Source organism: Dipodomys merriami, unplaced genomic scaffold, assembly GCF_024711535.1.
Source record: "Dipodomys merriami isolate MVZ:Mamm:240054 unplaced genomic scaffold, mDipMer1.0.p SCAF_114, whole genome shotgun sequence".
Taxonomy (NCBI): Eukaryota; Metazoa; Chordata; class Mammalia; order Rodentia; family Heteromyidae; genus Dipodomys; species Dipodomys merriami.
In genome coordinates this window covers 1,259,552-1,278,167 of record NW_027202427.1, presented here as the reverse complement: position 1 = coordinate 1,278,167, position 18,616 = coordinate 1,259,552, and the positions used below count along the sequence as shown (strand labels likewise).

The following is an 18,616-nucleotide window of genomic DNA, read 5'->3' as shown; positions in this document are numbered from 1 at the left end:
TCACCCGGATTATTGATTGCAACGGTGAATGTGGTGATGTTGGAGTCTTGTCACCTACCCCGAGGCCGCTCTGGTTCGGGGGAGCGGCGCCCTGCCGAGATGTCACCCAGGACAGTTGGGCAGCCTTTGCCACCACCAACTGCGCCCAGTTTGGTTGTCCCTAAACAGAAGCCCGCTAAGCCGCCCCCGGGCTCCTTTCAGCCTCTGGATTTGCCACTTGTAGAAATTTCACACCAGTGGAGTGAGAAGAAACATAACGCTTTGCGCCTGGCTCCTTGCGCTTTGCTCATCCGGGTCACGGCCCCAAGCAGTTCTGTGTTCCTCTTCATTGGCTGCATTCACTTCCATTGCTGGGATCTGCCCCGTTCGTCAGTTACGGGCGCAGACTCAGCTGCGTGGAGCTGCGTGGACCTGCGTGGATACGGGGTGGTTTCTCTCGGGCCTGTGCCTCACACTCTTTCTCTGTGGTTACATCACTGTATTCGCACTAGGAATGCAGGAAGGTCCTGCCCGCTCGCTCCTCCCTCCCCCTCCCCTTCCCCTGTCCTCCACTTCCACCTCCTCCTCCTCCTCCTCCACCTCCTCTTCTTCCTCATGTTTGTAAATTTTGTTTGGTGGTGCTGGGGTTGCTTGGCTGGCAGCCTACCACTTGAGCCATGCCTGCAGTCTTGCTTCATGCTGGCTATTGTGGAGATGGAGTTTTACAAACTTTGCCTAGGCTATGGCTGGCCTCAGTCTTCGGATCTCGGCCTTGTGACTAGCCGGGGTGAACGCACCTGCTTGTTGGTTCTTTTGTCGTTTGGTGGTGTGTGTGGAAGCAGACCTCGGAGCTGCACCAGCAGGGGATGCAGCTGGCGGGTGACGGCTGTGAAATGCCACAGCGAGCCCCAGGTGTGTGATTGGTGTTCCCTGCCCAGCTTCTGGCTGGGGAGCCAAGGCCCCGCCCCTGTCACCCTGGACTTCGCAGAGTGGCCGAACAGCGCGGCACTTGTGTGTTGGGGTATTAAATTTAAAATGGAAAGTTCCAGTTTGCCACAGGGCCAGAGTCCGTCACACGCGCGGTGTCTGAGGCGGGCGTGGGTCGCCGCGAGCTCGCAGGCTGGCGCCGGCTCACCCGTCCGGCAGGGCTCTTGTTTTTCTGGTAAACGCTCCAAAGGCCCCGTGCCCCGCTGTCTCTCCGCTGGCAGGGCCGCGTGCGTCCGCGGTGATGGGTGGCAGTCAGGACCGCCACCCGTCGCCCATGGCGGGCTCAGGCCCGGGCTGGGCCTCCTCCAGCGGTGCCAGCCCCGCCACGCTGCCCCACAAGCAGCCACTGTCTGCGGCCCCGTGCTTCTCTCCCAAGTACTCATTACTCCTGTTTATAAGTTTAGAAGGTACAAAGCCTTCATTATCCGGAAAGGTCATGCGTATTTCAGCTCCTGAGCCACCAAGCTTCACCCAGCACCCAGCCCCTGGCAGCCCGGGAGACTCGGACGCCAGCCGGACCGCGGCCCAGCCCCGGGCCCCGTCCCGGCCTCCGGACAATTTGCTTATGCAAAGTCCATGACAAAGCTTCCTGCGGAGAATAATATATGTATTTAATAATATATATTTGACACATCCTTTTTAATATACTATAAGAATAAAGTGTTTACTCCTCATTAGATCACATTTCTTATTACTTCAAGGAAAATGTGACCTATTGGTTCATGTATCTCTGTCTCTGTCTCTCTCTGTCTCTCATCTTGGGGCTTGAACTCAGGGACTCAGGGACTGGTCACAGTCCCTCAGCTTCTCCACTCAAGGCTCTACTGCTTGAACTCAGCTCCACTTCTGACCTCTTGCTGGTTAATATAGAGACCTCTCTTAGGTTTGTCTTGGGGCTGGCTTTGACCCGTCATCCTTAGATCTCAACCTCCTGAGTAGTGAGGATGACATTGTAAGCCCCAGTGCCCGTCTTCCCTTTCCCTGTCCACTTCCCCTTCCTTTCTTTCCCTGTTTGAGAATGGAACTGAAACTCGGTACCTGACTCTTTGGCTCATTGACTGGCACTCTACCAACTGAGCCAGGCCTCCCAACTCCCTTTGCTCGTTTTTCTTTTAAATAACAACACACTGAGGTTAGAATGTCCACGTAAGTGTGGAGGGAGCTGGCGTGGAGCTGGCGTGGTAGTGGTCTGGGTGCTCAGGACTCGGTCTCGGTGTGGTGTTGGAGCCCACGGCTTCGGGGTCTCCCTTTCCAGATGCTGCTCGCTGCTGACCCCTCTGCTGTCTCCCGGCCTCGCTTCCTTTCAACTCCAAGTGCTGCACCCCCACTGTGTCGCCTGCCCCCTACTTGGCAGTGGACGGTTTTGCCCGTCACCATCCACCTTTCATCATGCCGGAACTTTCCACGGCCAGGGTCCGGGCGGGCGGTCGGGCGCCGGGGTGGGCGGTGGCCGCACTGTCGCCCCTCGTGACCACAGTGTCCTGTCTCCCTGCGCAGGTGAAGCCGCTCTCCGGGGAGAGCCCAGGATGCAGACGGTGGCGGTGGCGTCGGCGCTGAGCGGCCACCGCACGGGCCCGCCCCCCATCAGCCCCAGCAAGAGGAAGCTGAGCGCAGAGCCCGGGGACGAGCTGGACTGTGAAAACGACCGCGTCGCCAAGATGACCCGCATCTTCAGCCCCCACCTGTGAGTGTCCCTCCGGCCACCGAGGAGGGGGGACCGCCACCGAGGAGGGGGGACTGCCACCGAGGAGGGGGGACCGCCACCGAGGAGGGGGGACCGCCACCGAGGAGGGGCGACCGCCATGGAGGAGGGCTGGGGTTGGTGCCTTCGGCCTGGAGGGCAAGGAGGCCACGTGTGGGGGCTGGGGTCGGGGTCCCTTCCGTGGGAGGGGGAGCTGGCCTGTGTGTGGGGGGCGCAGCCGGCCCGGGGGCCGCCAGGGGCCTGACGCAGGGGTTGGAGGTGCTGCCTGGCACCAGAAGTCCTGGGTGCTGGCCCTTCCTCGGCCCCCTGGATGGCTGTTGTTGTTGTTACTAGCGTCAGGTAAATTAAAGTAGGTAGCCGATGGGTGAGAACACCATGATGTATCATTCCCCGCTGCCTGCCCTGTGGGGCCCTGTGGGGCTGGAAAGGGATGATGAGCTACCCTGGCCAGGACTTAGCTAGGCCAGGGGCGGGGAGGAGGTGTGGCCAGGGCGGGGAGGCGTGGCCACACTCCATGCAGGACATGACCTCAGGGCCTGGGACCCTCTCCCGGTGGGGTGGGAGGTGTGATGGGAGGCGTGACCGGCTGACCGGGATGGGACCTCAGGGGAGGGGGAGGTGTGCCGGTCACCCAGGTGCCCCTGTACTGGAGGAGACGCAGCCGCGGGGAGGGAGGAGTCTGCCCGCCTCCCGGGTCACCTTACAATTATTATTAAGTAGTTGTACAGAGGGGTTTCAACTCAACACATCAGCTTATGCCTACAGTGCATCTGCATCAGCGCTAACCCCTTTCCACCCGCTGTCTCAGTATAAATTGTGCCAATGTCTGGGCCTCAGTTTCTCATTTGCAGCCTGAAAGGGGTCAAAACTGAAGTGCTCAGAAGCTGGGTTTTTGCGTTTGTGTGGGAAGCCCGCTCTGGGGGGGCCCACTCTGGCCCCTCCCCCCCTCCTCCCCTCCAGCTCAGTCCTCAGCACTCCCCCATTGTGGAGGCGCACCCCGAGTGTCTCCAGGGCTTGGACACCCTGGCCTTGCCAGGCCCTGTCCACGGTGAGAGCTGTGTCCCGTGGGACCCCTGGGGGAGGCTGCTGCCCACGGCCAGGAGGTGTGGTCCGAGGGTCTTTGCTTCCTCCCGCAGATAGCAGTCCGTCCATCTGTCTGCCTATCCTGGGAGGCTGGAGGCGGTGCTGCAGCAGCCCTGTGCTGTCTGCTGTCCTTGCATTCCACGCAGTCCCCGCGGCCTGGCCTCTTGTGTTCAGAAGTATTTACCCTCGTATCAGTCACTGGCTTGTGAGTCAGAGGCTGAGCTCGCGCGCTGCAGCCTGTAATCCACCGCACTCCCCTCCCCCCCCCCCGTCCCCTCTCCCCCTCCCTCCCCAGCCAGGTCTTGCTGTGGCCAACCTCCAGGGAAGGCCGGGGGGGGGGGGGGGGGGCGGACACGCACACCTGCATCCCCAGCTGTCCACACGCCGTTCCTCCTTCCCTTCTGCTGGCATCGCTGGAAGCCCAGAGCCTTCTCCCAACCACACCGGAGGTGCTCTGTCCTTTCTCCTGGTTTTGCCTTGTGGGAAGCAGGAAGAGGGGCGGGCTGGTGACAGTGCCTGGCAGCCACCCGTGACCCTCCACCCCTGCCCCTCCACCCCTGCCCCTTCGCCTCTTCCCACCCCTGCCCCTCCACCCCTGCCCCTTCGCCTCTTCCCACCCCTGCCCCTTCGCCTCTCCCCACCCCTGCCCCTTCGCCTCTCCCCACCCCTGCCCCTTTGCCTCTTCCTTCTGACGCTTACCAGCAGCAAAGCCTTGGCAAGTCACTTCCTGCTTCCCGTGTCCTTGAATTTGTAAAATGGGCAGGGACCATGTTCATGGGCTGTTGTGAACAGTAAGGTTCAAATATGCACCAGTCAGTTGATGCTATTGTTTTTGTTATTAGTAATAAGAGAACTGCAGCTTGAACTCGGGGCCTGGGGCCTGCTAGGCCGGTGCTCTGCCACTGGAGACATGGCCCTAGCCCTAGGAATTCCATTTTAAGATGGTGATGATGACGGTCCATCTGATGGTGAGAATGCGCGCATTGTGGTTTGAATCCGGCCTTCCTCGCGTGGTTATGACAGTCAGGCAGCGCGTGGCAGCCGGAGGTGCACACGGCTTCGGTGGGTTCCCGGGGTGACCTTGGGGTCAGGGTGAGGTGTCAGCGAAGGGTGGGGGACGGGGCGGCGTGTTGCTGATGTGGAGCACCTGCCTGGCGTGTGCCAGTTCCCGGCTCCGTCCTTAGAGCTGGGGAGGGGAAGACAGGAGAGAGAGAGAGCCTTGTGAAATTTGGTGCAGCTTGGCACGCGCAGCACTGCACAGAGCTCGGGAAGGCGGAAGGAGCCCGGGCTCGGCTCGCAGCTGGGCTTCCCTCATTTTTATATTGTGGTGAAATACATAGAAAATACATCATCTTCAACGTTTTTGTTATTGTTGTTGGGGCTGAGGTTTGAACTCAGGGCCTCCCTGTTGCTAGCTGAGCATTCTACCATGTAAGCCATGCTGCATACTTTTTTGTTAGCTGTTTTTACAAAGCCTCACGTTTTTTGCCTCCAAGCTGGCCTCCGCTGTGAACCTCCCCGTCTGCCTTCTGCCTAGCTGGTGATACAGGCGCGCACCATCACACCCGGCTTGAGATCGAGCCTTGCTCGCTTTTGCATTGGCTGGACTCAGACTGCTATCCTCCTAATTGGGATTACGAGCATGTACCACTGTGTCCGGCCTTCATCTTAATTGTCGTCAGATATGTGTGGGTGTGTGTAGCTCCAGCCGAGGGCTCCATCCTCACTGAGCATTGGTGGTACCCCTGTGTTTCCTAAGATGTGAGTGACAGATTTCACAGGCCATTGTCCTTTGATTGGCTAAGATGTCTCCCATTTGGGCCCTAGTGTGCACCCCATCCTGTTCTGTGTCTGAACATGTTCTGTATAATGATGCTTCCACCTGCTTCCCACAGAAAAGTCCTTGGATGTTTGCCTCTTTAAGGAGAAAGCACAATGATTTTTTTTTTTTTTTTTTTTTTTTGTATTTTGTCTTTTTTTTTTTGGTCCGGTCGCGGGGCCTGAACTCTGGGCCTGGGCGCTGTCCCTCAGCTCTTCAGCTCAAGGCTAGCGCTCTACTACTTGAGCCACAGCACCATTTCCAGCTTTTTTCTTTTTGCTTATGTGGTGCTGAGGGATCAAACCCAGGGCCTCAGGCATGCAAGGCAAGCGCTCTACCACTGAGCCACCTTCCCAGCCGTATTTTGTTGTCTTAAAATCTGTGGGTCACACATAATGTGCATGTGTGGTACTTGTCAGTAAAGAAGTCGCATCTCGTGGGAAGTGTCTGTATTGGAGAGCAGGTGGGCTGTGAGCGAGGAGCTCAAAGTGTCCCAGCGCCGCTGCCGTGCTGCCGGGGCAGAGCTGGCGGGGCGGGAGCCGGTCTCAGGCAATGGTGCAGGAGCCATTGTGAATACCAGGAGCGGTTATTCCAGCCATGGTCACTGGGCGTCCTGGTGCTGCGTGTGTCACGCGCTAGTGCAGCGCCGAGGTGTCACGCAGGGACACGCTCTCCCTTTGCATCACCCTAGTGCCACTGTCACACTGACCTGTTGTCCTTGTAGCTGATGTCACCAAGATGCCCGGGAGCGATGGGGGTGAGCCAGACCTGCCCTGCACTTGCGGGGCCTTGAGTTCAAGCCCCAGACCACAAAATCCAAAGTTAAAGTTGGAGGGAAGCACCAGGAACCCGCAGTGCCGGCGCCGGCGGCCGTGTGCGGCCCGCACGGAGGCCCGGCCCTTCCTGAGGGAGCGGGAGGCAGCCCCAGAGCTCCCTCCTGAGCTCCCCTCCCTGCAGCAGCGCCCCCCCCCCCCCCCACGGGGGCGCAGCAGGTTGGAGTGGTTTTGTTCATGGCTATTCCCGTTGGGTCTTAACTTTTGTGGATAGGAGTTTAGTTTTGTATGAGACACTCGCATGCTGTCCAGCTTGAAATCGGTCTTAGAAAGCTCACTGCCCCTTCCCTGTGTGCAAACACGCGATGTCTCCCTCCCTCCCTCCTGAGTGGCTGGGATTACAGGCAGGAGCCACCAGCGCTGGCTTTGTGTGCTTTTATGTTCATCATTCGGGCGTTGGTATCCTGGCCTCACACCAGCTCTGCCTGTGGAGGGCGCACAGCCCGCCCGTCTGTGCGTGTCGGTCTCTGGGCTAGCCCCCTGGTTGGACATCAGGTCATGCCCATGTTTCACACCGCAGTGCTGCCACAGCGGCCCGTGCTTTGTGACTTCCTGCATGTTCGTGACAGCAAGAGCTCTGGGCAGAAAACGGTGGGCGGTGACTTGTGATGAGTTGAGACCCAGTGTGGGCCGCCTGGGTCTGCGGAGGCCTCTGTGCTGACGACTTGGGCAGCTGGAGCCGGTTTCACCCGCTAGAGCCCAGGGCAGTGTGCCAGGGCGTGGGTGTGCAGTTGAACTATGCAGACAGGGAGCTGTACTGGGTGCTCACTGGCCCTGTGCTGGCTACCTGGGATGTATCATCTCATTTAACCCAGGTCACGCATGCAGCCCTTCATAACAGGTAGACACCTGTCTGTCCATGCATCTGTCTGCCTTCCTTCCTGTCTGCCTGAGCAGACGTGGAGCCCTTGAGCCGGTGAGTGTCTGCAGCGTTGGTGGTGGGGTTGCCCGGGGCCTGCGGCCATTTAAGGTGCGCGCTGGCTCTCACCTGGGGAGTCCGCGCAGTGCTGGGGTGGAGGCGTGTGTTCAGGGGTGGTGCTTGGTCATTATCCTTCTACACAGAGCATGCTGCAGGGGACATGTGGTCCTCCTGGGGCCGGGGGAGCTGTGATCCCCAGATCTCAGCCTCCAGAGTGGCCAGGATTACAGGCAGGAGCCACTGGCACCCCGCAAGAATGTTTCATTTAATTCTTTATCTTTTTTTTTTTTTTTTTGGCCAGTTCTGGGGCTTGAACTCAGGGCCTGGGCACTATTCCTGAGCTTCTTTTGCTCAAGGCTAGCACTCAACCACTTGAGCCACAGCACCAATTCTGGCTTTTACTGTGTATGTGGTGTTGAGGAATCGAACCCAGGGCTTCATGCACAACAGGCAAGCGCGCTACCCCTGAGCCACCTTCCCAGCCCTTGGACTCACTTCACCAGCTGATAGTGACTGGCATCAGCATTGAAAGGGCACCGCCGTGCCTTGCTTCCCCTCGGTGGGGTCTGGGAGTGGCAGAGGACGGATCTCTTCCAGCTTCCTGCTGCCCCTGGTGGGGCAGGGGTGGGGATAGCCTCGCAGTGTCCCCGGACCACGGATGGGTTGATTTTTGTCACCTACGGACCTGGCGCAGGAGCCGAGCTGGAGTGCAGTGAGGGTTTGTCTTTTTCAAGCCCTGCCTCCGACGCACACGTCAGGGTTTCTGTTTCCCTCAAGGGGGCAGTAGGGGGAGCCAGGGTATTGTGAATGTTCCAGCAGGAGCTGCTCTGGGTGAGTCGTGAGCCCCAACCCCACGGCCTCCCGTGTGTGGGTGGCTGGGCTTGTGCAGCCTGCGCAGTGTGCAGCGTGCATGGTTGTGGGTGGCTGGGCCTGTGCAGCATGCACAGTGTGCGGTGTGCACTGTGTGTGGGTGGTTGGGCCTGTGTGGCATGCTCGGTGTGTGGCCTGCACGATGTGCGGTCTGCATGGTGTGCGGATGGCTGGGCCTGTGCGGTGTGCAGTGTGCGGCCTGCACAGTGTGCAGTGTGCACTGTGTGCGGTGTGCACTGTGTGCGGGTGGCTGGGCCTGTGCGGTGTGCGGGAGGGGCTGGGCCTGTTCAGCATGCACAGTGTGCGGTGTGCACTGTGTGCGGTGTGCACTGTGCGGGTGGCTGGGCCTGTGCGGTGTGCGGGGGGGGGGGGGGCTGGGCCTGTTCAGCATGCACAGTGTGCAGTGTGCACGGTGTGCAGGTAGCTGGGCCTGTGCAGTGTGCGGGTGGCTGGGCCTGTGCGGCATGCACGGTGTGCGGCCTGCACAGTGTGCAGTGTGCACTGTGTGCGGTGTGCACTGTGTGTGGGTGGCTGGGCCTGTGCAGTGTGCGGGGGGGGGCTGGGCCTGTTCAGCATGCACAGTGTGTGGTGTGCACGGTGTGCGGGTGGCTGGGCCTGTGCAGTGTGCGGGTGGCTGGGCCTGTGCGGTGTGCACGGTGTGAGGGGGGGCTGGGCCTGTGCGGTGTCCACGGTGTGCGGGTGGCTGGGCCTGTGCGATGTACACGGTGTGCGGTGTGCTCGGTGTGCCGGTGGCTGGGCCTGTGTGGCCTGCACGGTGTGCGGGTGGCTGGGCCTGTGCGGTGTGCACGGTGTGAGGGGGGGCTGGGCCTGTGCGGTGTGCACGGTGTGCGGCATGCCTGGTGTGCGGGTAGCTTGGCCTGTGCAGTGTGCGGGTGGCTGGGCCTGTGCGATGTACACGGTGTGCGGTGTGCTCGGTGTGCGGGTGGCTGGGCCTATGCGGCCTGCGCGGTGTGTGGGTAGGGCTGGGCCTGTGTGGCATGCACAGTGTGCGGCGTGCATGGTGTGTGGCCTGCGGCCTGCACGGCGTGCTGTGCCTGGGCTGTGGCTCTGCCTTTCCCTTCTGTGATGGCACCTCCGGGCTGTCCTGTGTGCTCTCTGCCACACCTGGGGATGTCCTGTGTGCTGCGATCTAGTCTTGAGGTGGAGGTTAGGATCGAGGCTGGAAGTGCTCTTCCTCGTGGGGTGCCTGCTGGAGGTCACTGTCTGCAGGATGCTGGGTTGGGGATCACTGTCTGCAGGACTTTGGGGTGGGGTCACTTCAGGACTCTGGGTTATGGGGTCACTGCTGGGTTGGGGGTCACTGCAGGGCGCTGGGTTGGGGGTCACTGCAGGGCGCTGGGTTAGGGGGTCACTGCAGGATGCTGGGTTAAAGGGTCATTTCTACAGGATGTTGGGTTGGGGGTTATTGCAGGACACTGGGTTGGGGGGGTCACTGCAGGGTGCTGGGTTGGGGATCACTGCAGGACGCTGGGTTGGGGGTCACTGTCTGGGTTAGGGTATCACTGTCTGCAGGGTGCTGGGTTGGGGCCACTGCAGGACGCTGGGTTGGTGTCACTGCAGGCTGCTGGGTTAGGGGGTCACTGCAGGATGCTGGGTTGGGGGGTCACTGCAGGATGCTGGGTTGGGGTCGCTGCAGGGTGCTGGGTTGGGGTCACTGCAGGGCACTGGGTTGGGGTCACTGCGGGGCGCTGGGTTAGGGCCGTGGCCTCCGTTCAGAATCTGAGGGAACATCTCATTCCGTGTGGGGACCGGCTCCTTGCGGGGATGCGGTCGTCTGTGCTCCCAGCCCAGCTCTCCTGAAAGGCCCCGGGCTGTCCCGGCCGCTCACACCGTGTGGCTCAGCCGCCGAGAGTTCCTCACTCCATTCTCTTCATGTTGAGATCGCCTCTCAGACTGTCTCCAAAGCAGCGGGAGAATTTCCTGCTGCTGGGATGGGTTGAGCTGGGCCTGGCCGCTGCCCACTGCCTGCAGGACTAGGATCAGCCCCGGGGATCCAGCCTTCCTGCAGTGCAGACCGGGAGGGGGGGGGGATCTTCCTCCTGGCTACCTCTTCCCTGCTCTTCTTAAGATATGACTGGGAAGGCTGACTGTGGTGGCTCACGCCTATAATCCCAGCACTGTAGGAAGCCAGCCTGGGCCACAGACAAGTGAGAGAGGGAGGGAGGGAGAGAGGAAGGGAGGGAGGGAGGGAGGGAGGGAGGGATGGAGGGAGGGAGGGAGGGAAATGGTTTCTTAAGGAAACCATCTCCAGAAACTGAATCAAAGCCGAGGGAGGGAACTGGTGACTCGGTTACATCATACTGTTCTGGAAGCGAGCTTGCTTGCTTCTCCGAAGCCATTGTGCAGGAAGAAAATGGGCTTTCTTACCTTTTGAACTTTCCTGTGTGGAAACGTTTGGCCAGAGTTCCTCCATGCAATTGGGTCTTGGATCTGTACAAAGTAGGTTGTGTCCCTCCAGATTCCATGCACACACGCCCCCCCTACCCAGTATTTGGAGGTGATAGAGGGGTTAGATGGGGGGGGCGCTGCTCTGTGCCACCCTTCCACGCCTTGCGAAGAGAAGTGGCAATGGCTGACAGAGGCCAGGAAGAAAGCCAGCCCTGCCCTGGACGCCAGCCCTGCCCCAGACCTCAGTCCACCAGCACCCTGGTCTCAGGCCTCCAGCGCTTCAAGACACGGAAGCATCTGTGGTCTGCCTGCTGTGGAAGGCTGTGTGTTTATTATTAATCCGTGGCATGCGCTTACCCACAAGTAGTGTCTAGCAAGGTGAGCGTGGACCTGCTGTCATAGGCGCTCCGCCCGGCCGAGCTCCGCCTGCCTGGTAAGATGGCTGGTGGTGCGGTTCCGGCTGCCCTGTTCTCTCTGGCCTGCACCCCACTTCCGTTACCCGCCAGCAGTTTCAGCGCCGCTTCCCTCCCCGCAGCCTCTGCTCCTCACAGGCTTGGGAACTTGCAATTCTAGAATGGCTTTGACTCTTTTTTTTTTAAGCTGGGGTCCCCACATTTTCTAGGCCAGCCATCTACCACTCATGTCTGTTTTCAGCTAGGGTTGACCTTGAACCAGGACCCTCCTTTCTGTGCTGAATATCCGGGCTTATGGGCCAGTACCCTCACACTTGTTGACCTCTTCTTTTCTTTGTTGTTAGTCATGGGGCTGGAACTGTGGGCCTGGGCTCCGTCCCTGATCTCCTTTTGCTCAAAGCTAGCGCTCTACCACTTTAAGCCACAAAGCCCCTTCTGATTTTCTGGTGGTTCATTGGAGGCGGGAGTCTCACGCTTTCCTGTCCCCGCTGGCTTTGAGCTGTGATCCTCACATCTCAGCCTCCTGAGTAGTTAAGGATGACAGGCGTGAGCCGCTGCCCGGCTGCCTCTTCTGCCTTAACAGCCCCCCCTCCCCCGGTTCCCACCACCCCTTTCTTGCGGCCTTTGTCTCCCTGTGACATCTATGGCCCCTGCCCCCAGAGTCTTTCAGGTACTTGCTGCCCTGTCTATCTTCCAAGGCCGTAACGAAGTACTTGAGGCTAGGTTGTCTGCAGTGGAAAGGCCAGGATGGGAAGGGCTTCATCCAGCCGCTTACCTGCGGCTGAGGGCAGGGACGCGGTCGTGTGTGTGTGTGTGTGTGTGTGTGTGTGTGTGTGTGTGTGTGTGTGTGTGTGTGTGTGTGTGTGTGTGTGTGTGTGTGTGTGTGTGCGCGCGCGTGTGTGTGTGTGTGTCCGTGTCCTGCGGCTGAGGGCAGGGAGGAGGGGCGGGGCCAGGGTGGAGGAGCAGGGCCAGGGTGGAGGAGCAGGGCCCGGGCTCGCGCCTGGAGAACAGGGGAGTTCCTCAGTCTCCACTCTGCTTCCAGGAGGACAGAATCCTGGTAGAACTCCACTCTCGCGGCACCACTACCCCACAGATGTCCGATGGAGGCAAATGATGCCCCGCTGCTGCTCTCTGGGCAAACCTCCGCCTGTGTGCCCCGCTTCTGGGGTTCTTCAGATTTGCTGTCAGGGCCTCAAAGTCAAAATGTTGTGCAGCTACTTTCTTAGTAGATTCCTTCTTGTGGGTTTTCTGTGTGGCTTGGCAGTACTGGGGGCTAGGGTTTGAACTCGGGCCTTGGGCCTGCTGAGCGGGCACTCCAGCCGCTCCGCTGCGTATTTGGGTCCCTTCTTGAGCACGGGTCTCGCTGTGCGCCGCCAGCCTGCGCCACAGCCTCCTGCTTGTGCTTCCTGGCCAGCACCGCGGAGGAGAGGCGTGTGCCTCCCAGCAGCCACGGCTTAGATGCGAGGCTTCGGAACTCTTGAACTCTGGGCCTGGGCGCTGTCCCTCAGCTCTTCAGCTCAAGGCGAGCGCTCTACCACTTGAGCCACAGCGCCACTTCCAGTTTTCTGGTGGTTCATTGGAGGTAAGAGACTCATGGTCTTTTCTGCCTGAGCTGGCTTTGAACTGTGATCCTCAGATCTCAGCCTCCTGAGTAGCTGTGATGACAGGCCTGAGCCACCGGCACCTGTTTTTGTTTGTTTATTTGTTAATCGGGTGTTCATCTCCTGTTGCTGTTACAGCTGACCAGACTAAGAAAGCAGTCAGGTGTGCAAGACGTTTGTGATTGGCTTTCCCACTTTGTTTCTGAAATGCGGATGTTTTCTGTCAGACTGAGCTCATCACGGAGCCTTGCTTTGATGGAAAAGCTTTCTAGAAAGGAGTGGATGACCAGGGCAGACTGTCAAACACTTAGCACATGCTTGCGTTATTGTTGGTGATGCTTCCTTAGTTCATTTATTCTGTGCTTGGGGTGTGGCTCAGAGCTAGGGTTCCAAGTCCCAGGATTGCCGAGAGAGGGAGAGAGAGAAGGCAGGGAGGGAGGGAGGGAGGGCAGGAAAGGACATTTCACTTACCCCACTTTTCCTGCATACCTGATGCTTTCAGGGCTTGGGGGGCGTGGGCGTGGGGGAGGGGTGCTGTGCTGTCCAGGGGATTGAGGTGTACCCGGCCCGCCCCGGCCCACCCCATCCGGGAAGGGCGGCGCCGGGCCTGTGGCTGCATCCTGGCTTCTGGGTCTTTCTCTGTCTGCACGCTTCCTCTGCAGGATGTTTCAGACTGACCTTCCACGGTGCTACTTGTCTGATTGTTAGTAATCAAAAGATTACATTCGGCTTCTACTTAGCCATTTCCCCAGATGTTTCCTGGGCTGGAGAGACGCGGTGTGCACGCGCGCGTTTCCCTCCCATGACTGCGTGTTGTGGACACGGGTGCTGTGGACAGTGCTGTTGGGGAGACTGAAAAGTGACCCCCCCCCCCCGTCAGAAATGCCCTTGCCATCGCGTGCTGTTACAATTCAGCTGTGTAAGACGTTAGCCGAGCGGCTGCTTCTAGGCCGGTGAACAAAGCCCCTAAGCCTTGACAGCTGTGCGGCCGCGAACATGGGCGACACGGCGAGGACGCCGCCCGGTCCGGGCGCCTGGGCTGCCCGCGTGGGGCGATGTGCGGAATCTGCAGACAGGGCAGAGTTCTCGCACCCACCTAAAGCAGCGGCACCCACGGGGGCCTCGGATGGCGGCAGTCAGCAGTGTGCTTCTCAGAGCAGCCTCTCATCCGGGCTCCGAGGGCAGAGAACGGAGGGGGCGGAGGGAGCAGAGGGAGCAGGGCCCCGGCAGGCCTGGGCATTTTTGACATTCCTTCTGCAGAGCTGAGCCCTCCCCTCCCCTCCCCTCCCCTCCCCTGCCCCTCTGGTGCAGGGCCTGTGCACCCAGCCGCACGGAGAGCTGCGCTGCGCTGCGCTCTGGTGTCGCTTGGAGGATGGTGAGGAGTGCAGTGTCCGCGCCTGACACGCCACAGGGCTGCAGCAGAGCTGACGTTCCAATCTCTGCTGTGTGCAGCTGTGTGTGCGCGCGCGTGTGTGCACATGTGTCGTGTGGGTGCAACATGTGTTTCTGCCACAGATGGCTCTGGGCGCTGTGTCCGTGCCCCCACTGCTGGGCCAGCAGTCAGGAATAACTCTGTTTCCCACCTGGGTAGGGGTTCTGGGGTCCCGGAGTCTAGCCTGAAAACGTTGCCCTCTGCCTTTGTCGGACTGTGGGTAGGAGGAGTCAAGGGGCTGCGTGTGTGTGCGCGCACATGCATGCGTGCGTGTGTCGGGTCCTGAGTCCTCACGCGGCCTGTGCTCTGTGTCCCTCGTCCATGTCCCCCCCGCGGAAGGTGGCCGCAGCGGCCCTGCTGCCCGCTGCACGCAGCCCGCTGGCCCTGAACAGAGCCGGTGGGCAGGGGAGGTTCCTGCCGGGGACTCCCACTCAGGGCCCCCCTCTGCCGCCCAGAGGGGTTCCCTCCCTTGGCCTCGGCCTCCCCTGTGCCTGTCTCGTCAGCTCAGTTTGGTCAAGCCAGGCATGGCGGTGCTGGCCTAGGGCCACGGTGCCGGGGGAGGCTGAGCAGGATTTCAAGTTCTAGGCCAGCCTAGGCTGCATGGGAGACCCCGTCTAAACACGGAAAACAATAATCAGATGGGCTTTATTTCTGTGCACATTTGGAGGCTAGCCTCCCCTGGGGTGAGGTGTGAGGCTGACAAACCTCACAGGTGAGCCCACGCTCCCAGGGCTGGCCTCCGGGGTGTCGGAACTGGGGCTGCAGGTGCTCTGAGAGACGGCAGCGCGGGGGCGGCCAGGTCCATGGGCTGGCTGCGCAGCGAGGCTGGTACGGGTGGCACAGGCCACCGAGGCGTGCGCACGCACGCGCGCGCACACACACACTGCAAGGGAGCAACCTGTGGGCGGACCTGGGTGGAGGGGACTTGGGCCTCGTGGGGTGGGAGTGGCCTGGGTGGGGCCGGGAGTGTGGCCCTGGGCTCCTAGGGGAGACAGAGGGTTGCTGTGGAAAGTGGTCAGGGCTGGAGGCCACGGAAGGCGGCTGGCGCTGGGTGGCCGAGCTTCCAGGAGGGCTGGCGGGGGTCGGTTTGCCTTCTGAAGAGGCGGCCCTGCCTGGAACGAACCCAAGTGGGGCGGGGTCTGACTCAGCGTCCGCCGGGGAGGGATTGCGCGTTCATGAGGAAGGGGTGTGGGGCGCGGGGACCGCCTTCCATGGCACCGCTTCCGTGGCCGCGCGTGTCTATGCTGCGCGGTGGGGTCGCCGCAGCTGCTCAGGAGGGGGCGTGGCCGCCGCTGGCCGACCGCTGACCGCCTGGTGCCCGGTACGGTCCGAACATCTACAAGTCTTGAGTCGCTGTCCCCAAGCCCTGCTCTCCAAGAAGCGAAGGCAGGCAGCCCGCAAGGCCAGGGCCGGTCTGGAACTGACTCCTCCAGGCTCTGTGGCCTGTGGAGGTCTGCCAAGGGCCCTGCGCTCTGTGCCCCTGTGGGCATGGGTGCTGTGAGGGTGCGGGGGCCACCCCACACTGGGGTCCGCCAGGAGGCGGGGGCCGGCCCCGGGCAGTGACAGGATCTCCCACTTAGGGCTGCTGTGGACAGAGCCGGAGCCTGTGGAACCTCCTCACCCTGCCCCGGCGCCTGATCCCGGTGGTCCTGTGCCCGTGGCTGGGGCTCTGGGTTGGGCTGGGCGCCCTCAGCCCCGGCAGGCACAGGCCTGAACCCTACACCAGAACATGCGGGGAGGCCCGGCCCGTCTGAGTGCGCACTGCTTTTCAGGAACAAGACTGCCAACGGAGACTGCCGCCGGGGGCCCCGGGACCGCAGCCGCAGCCCCGTGGACAGGGCCGCAGCGCCCGCCGTGAGCCTGCACAGCAGCCACCTGTACGCGTCCCTCCCCGGCCTCATGGAGCAGCCGCTCGCGCTGACCAAGAACTGCGGGGACGCCGGCAGGGTGGCCGGCCTCTCCCCCACCCTGACGCCCACCGAGCGGCAGCAGGTACGTGTGCCCGACCCGCGGGGGCTGGCAGCCTCTGCCCAGGCGGCAGAGCAGGCGCCAGCGCCGGGTCCCTGGCTTGGCTTTTTCGCACCACACGGCGGTCGGGTCTCCTGTGTCCAGCGCCGGTCACGCCTGAGCCGAGCTCACCGCGGATTCGCGCGCCCCGGACACCCGCGAGCTGCTTGTTAATTAAAAAGCAACGCAGGGCGCAGGGATCCCCGCACCCCTTCACGCCCTTGGCCCGCGCGGGAAACGCATCTCTTCGCGAAGTGCGGTTTCTGGAGTGCGCATGGGCACAGGGCGCGCCGGGCCTCTGGGGGCCGAGACTGCCAGGCGCCCTGCCGGCCTTTGCTCAGACCGCCAAGGGCGAGCGGGGGCTGGGGCTGGCACCCCGGGGGTCCTCCCCGAGGGTGGGGCCGCCGCTCTGCTCTCCCAGAACTTGGACGGCAGGTGTCATGGGGGAGGGGGGCGGCACACCGTGCTGAGCCTGGGTGCGAAGGCAGCCAGGGGGCCCGGGGCGGGGTGTGGGTGCGCGGCGTGCCCCCAGCGCTGCCACAGCGGGAACCGGCCAGAGCCGGCTTTGGTGTGGGTGGGAGCCTGAGAACATGGGGCGGGTCTTCCCGGTCCTCCGTGACTCCGTTCCCGGGCTATCCTCATGCAGACCGGAGAGGGGGCTGGACCAGTGCCGCACAGCGGAGCCTCTGCCCCCCCCCCCCCCCCATCCCTCACTGACCCTGGAGTCCTGGCCGCCTGCAGGTCCCCTGCAGCGCACGAGCGCTCAGCTCTGTCAGATCAGCCGGGGGCGGGGTGGGGGGCAGAGTAGGAGGTGGGTCTCACTGCCCTCCCTAAACCTCCCCCCCCCCCCCCCCCCCCCGCAGAACCGGCCCTCTGTGATCACCTGCGCGTCCGCCGGTGCCCGCAACTGCAACCTCTCTCACTGCCCGATCGCGCACAGCGGCTGCGCCACGCCGGGGCCCGCCAGCTACCGGAGGCCGCCCAGCGGTGAGTGTCCATGCCCCTAGCTGAAGCCCCGAGTGGCCACCCTTCACCCTAAAAGCCGCCTGGTGTCGGCACGCCTGTGTCCGGTGTGTCTGAGGGGAGCCGGTGGGCACATGCGGGTCCTAGGCCTGTGCCCAGCCCCAGGCAGCAGGGACAGCACTGGGTCTCAGACTCAGAGAGGTGCCCGCCCCGTGACCCCGGCCCACCCGGCCTCTGATCACTCCCTTGCAGCCGCTGCCAGCTGCGACCCTGTTGTGGAAGAGCACTTCCGCCGGAGCCTGGGCAAGAACTACAAAGAGCCCGAGCCAGCGCCCAACTCCGTGTCCATCACGGGCTCCGTGGATGACCACTTCGCCAAGGCTCTGGGCGACACGTGGCTTCAGATCAAAGCCGCCAAGGACGGCGCGGCCAGCAGCCCCGAATCCGCCTCACGCAGGGGCCAGCCGGCCAGCCCCTCTGCCCACATGGTCAGCCATGGCCACTCCCCGTCGGTCGTCTCCTGAGCAACGTCCTCTGGGGACGCGGGGACCTGCATGGTTTGCTGAGCTTTGAACAGTCCGTGCTTAAAACACAAACACAAAAAAACGACAGGGGCGGGGGGGGGGGGGTTCTGTTGTTTTGTACCCGCTTGGTATTTGTACATGGGGCCTCCAGCGTGGCGGCAGGAAAGCGTGCGACACCGGCCCAATGTAGCAGCCTCACTTCCTGCCTCGCTCACCAAAGAAACCTCGGCGCAGGCCCGTGGCCGGGCCGGGTCCGCAGCGCGCCCGCTCACAAGCCATGGCCCCCGGCCATCCACATCTTCCTGCTTTTCCCATTTGCTTCTTGAGACCTGGGCCCGCGTGTCCCATTCAACCAGCGTGTACATGCGTGTGCGTGCGTGTGTGCGTGTGTATACTTGAAGAGAGCTGTTGTGTCTGATTTGCACTATTGGAGGGGACAGGGGCTGTCCGCGAGACATGTCCTCTGAGGGCAAACTGCTGAGAAAACCAAGGGCTCAAGACTGATACCTGGACCATTCCCGCGCTTCTGTTAGCCGAAGCGGCCTCGGGAGGGAGCCGAGTACAGCTTACGTAGGTCATTTTAGATTTCAGGTGCTGGCAACCGGACTGCAGCCCCGGCCGGCCCCCGCGGGCATCTCCCTGCTCTAACACTGCCGCTGCTGAGACCAGCGCAGAGGCCAGAGGACGCTGGACTGCTTCAGAGGTCGCTCGTGTGTTCATAGGAAGAGAGCTGTTTCTAGGCTGTACGGACGCCCTTGCCTACGCACTGCTGGTACAGTTGTGTATTGGACGTTCACTCTGCTCACCGAGCGCCGCGGAGGAGTCGGTGGACGTCTGTCCGTCCGTCGTCGCTGATGTCCACATCCCAGGCTGTGTTCCTGCCAGCTTCCCCCCCCCCCCCCCCCCCGACCCCCGGGAGCTGGTCTCCAATTTGCCTGGATGCATGGACTGCTTCCTTTTAATCCTGGCCAAGCAAGCAGATTGCTGGCGATGTGCACCAAGGTATTCATACGCCGGGGCCACGTATACATTCCTGACAATACAGTTATGACTGCACTCACTCTCACCTGGCTGT

General features: G+C 61.7%; 1 protein-coding gene across 3 annotated transcripts in view; it reads left to right on the top strand.

Moving 5' to 3' along the window:
• The window catches only part of LOC138822708 (transcription cofactor vestigial-like protein 4), an 83,422-nt gene extending 65,782 nt beyond the window's left edge, over positions 1-17,640 (top strand). For all 3 annotated transcript variants that reach the window (XM_070015578.1, XM_070015577.1, XM_070015576.1), the window contains 4 exons: positions 2,464-2,650; positions 15,820-16,039; positions 16,918-17,041; positions 17,270-17,640. In XM_070015578.1, coding sequence (XP_069871679.1) covers positions 2,464-2,650; positions 15,820-16,039; positions 16,918-17,041; positions 17,270-17,541 — 803 coding nt within the window. In that variant the 3' untranslated portion in view covers positions 17,542-17,640. The remainder of the gene's footprint in view (positions 1-2,463; positions 2,651-15,819; positions 16,040-16,917; positions 17,042-17,269) is intronic.
• Positions 17,641-18,616: the final 976 nt, after the last annotated feature.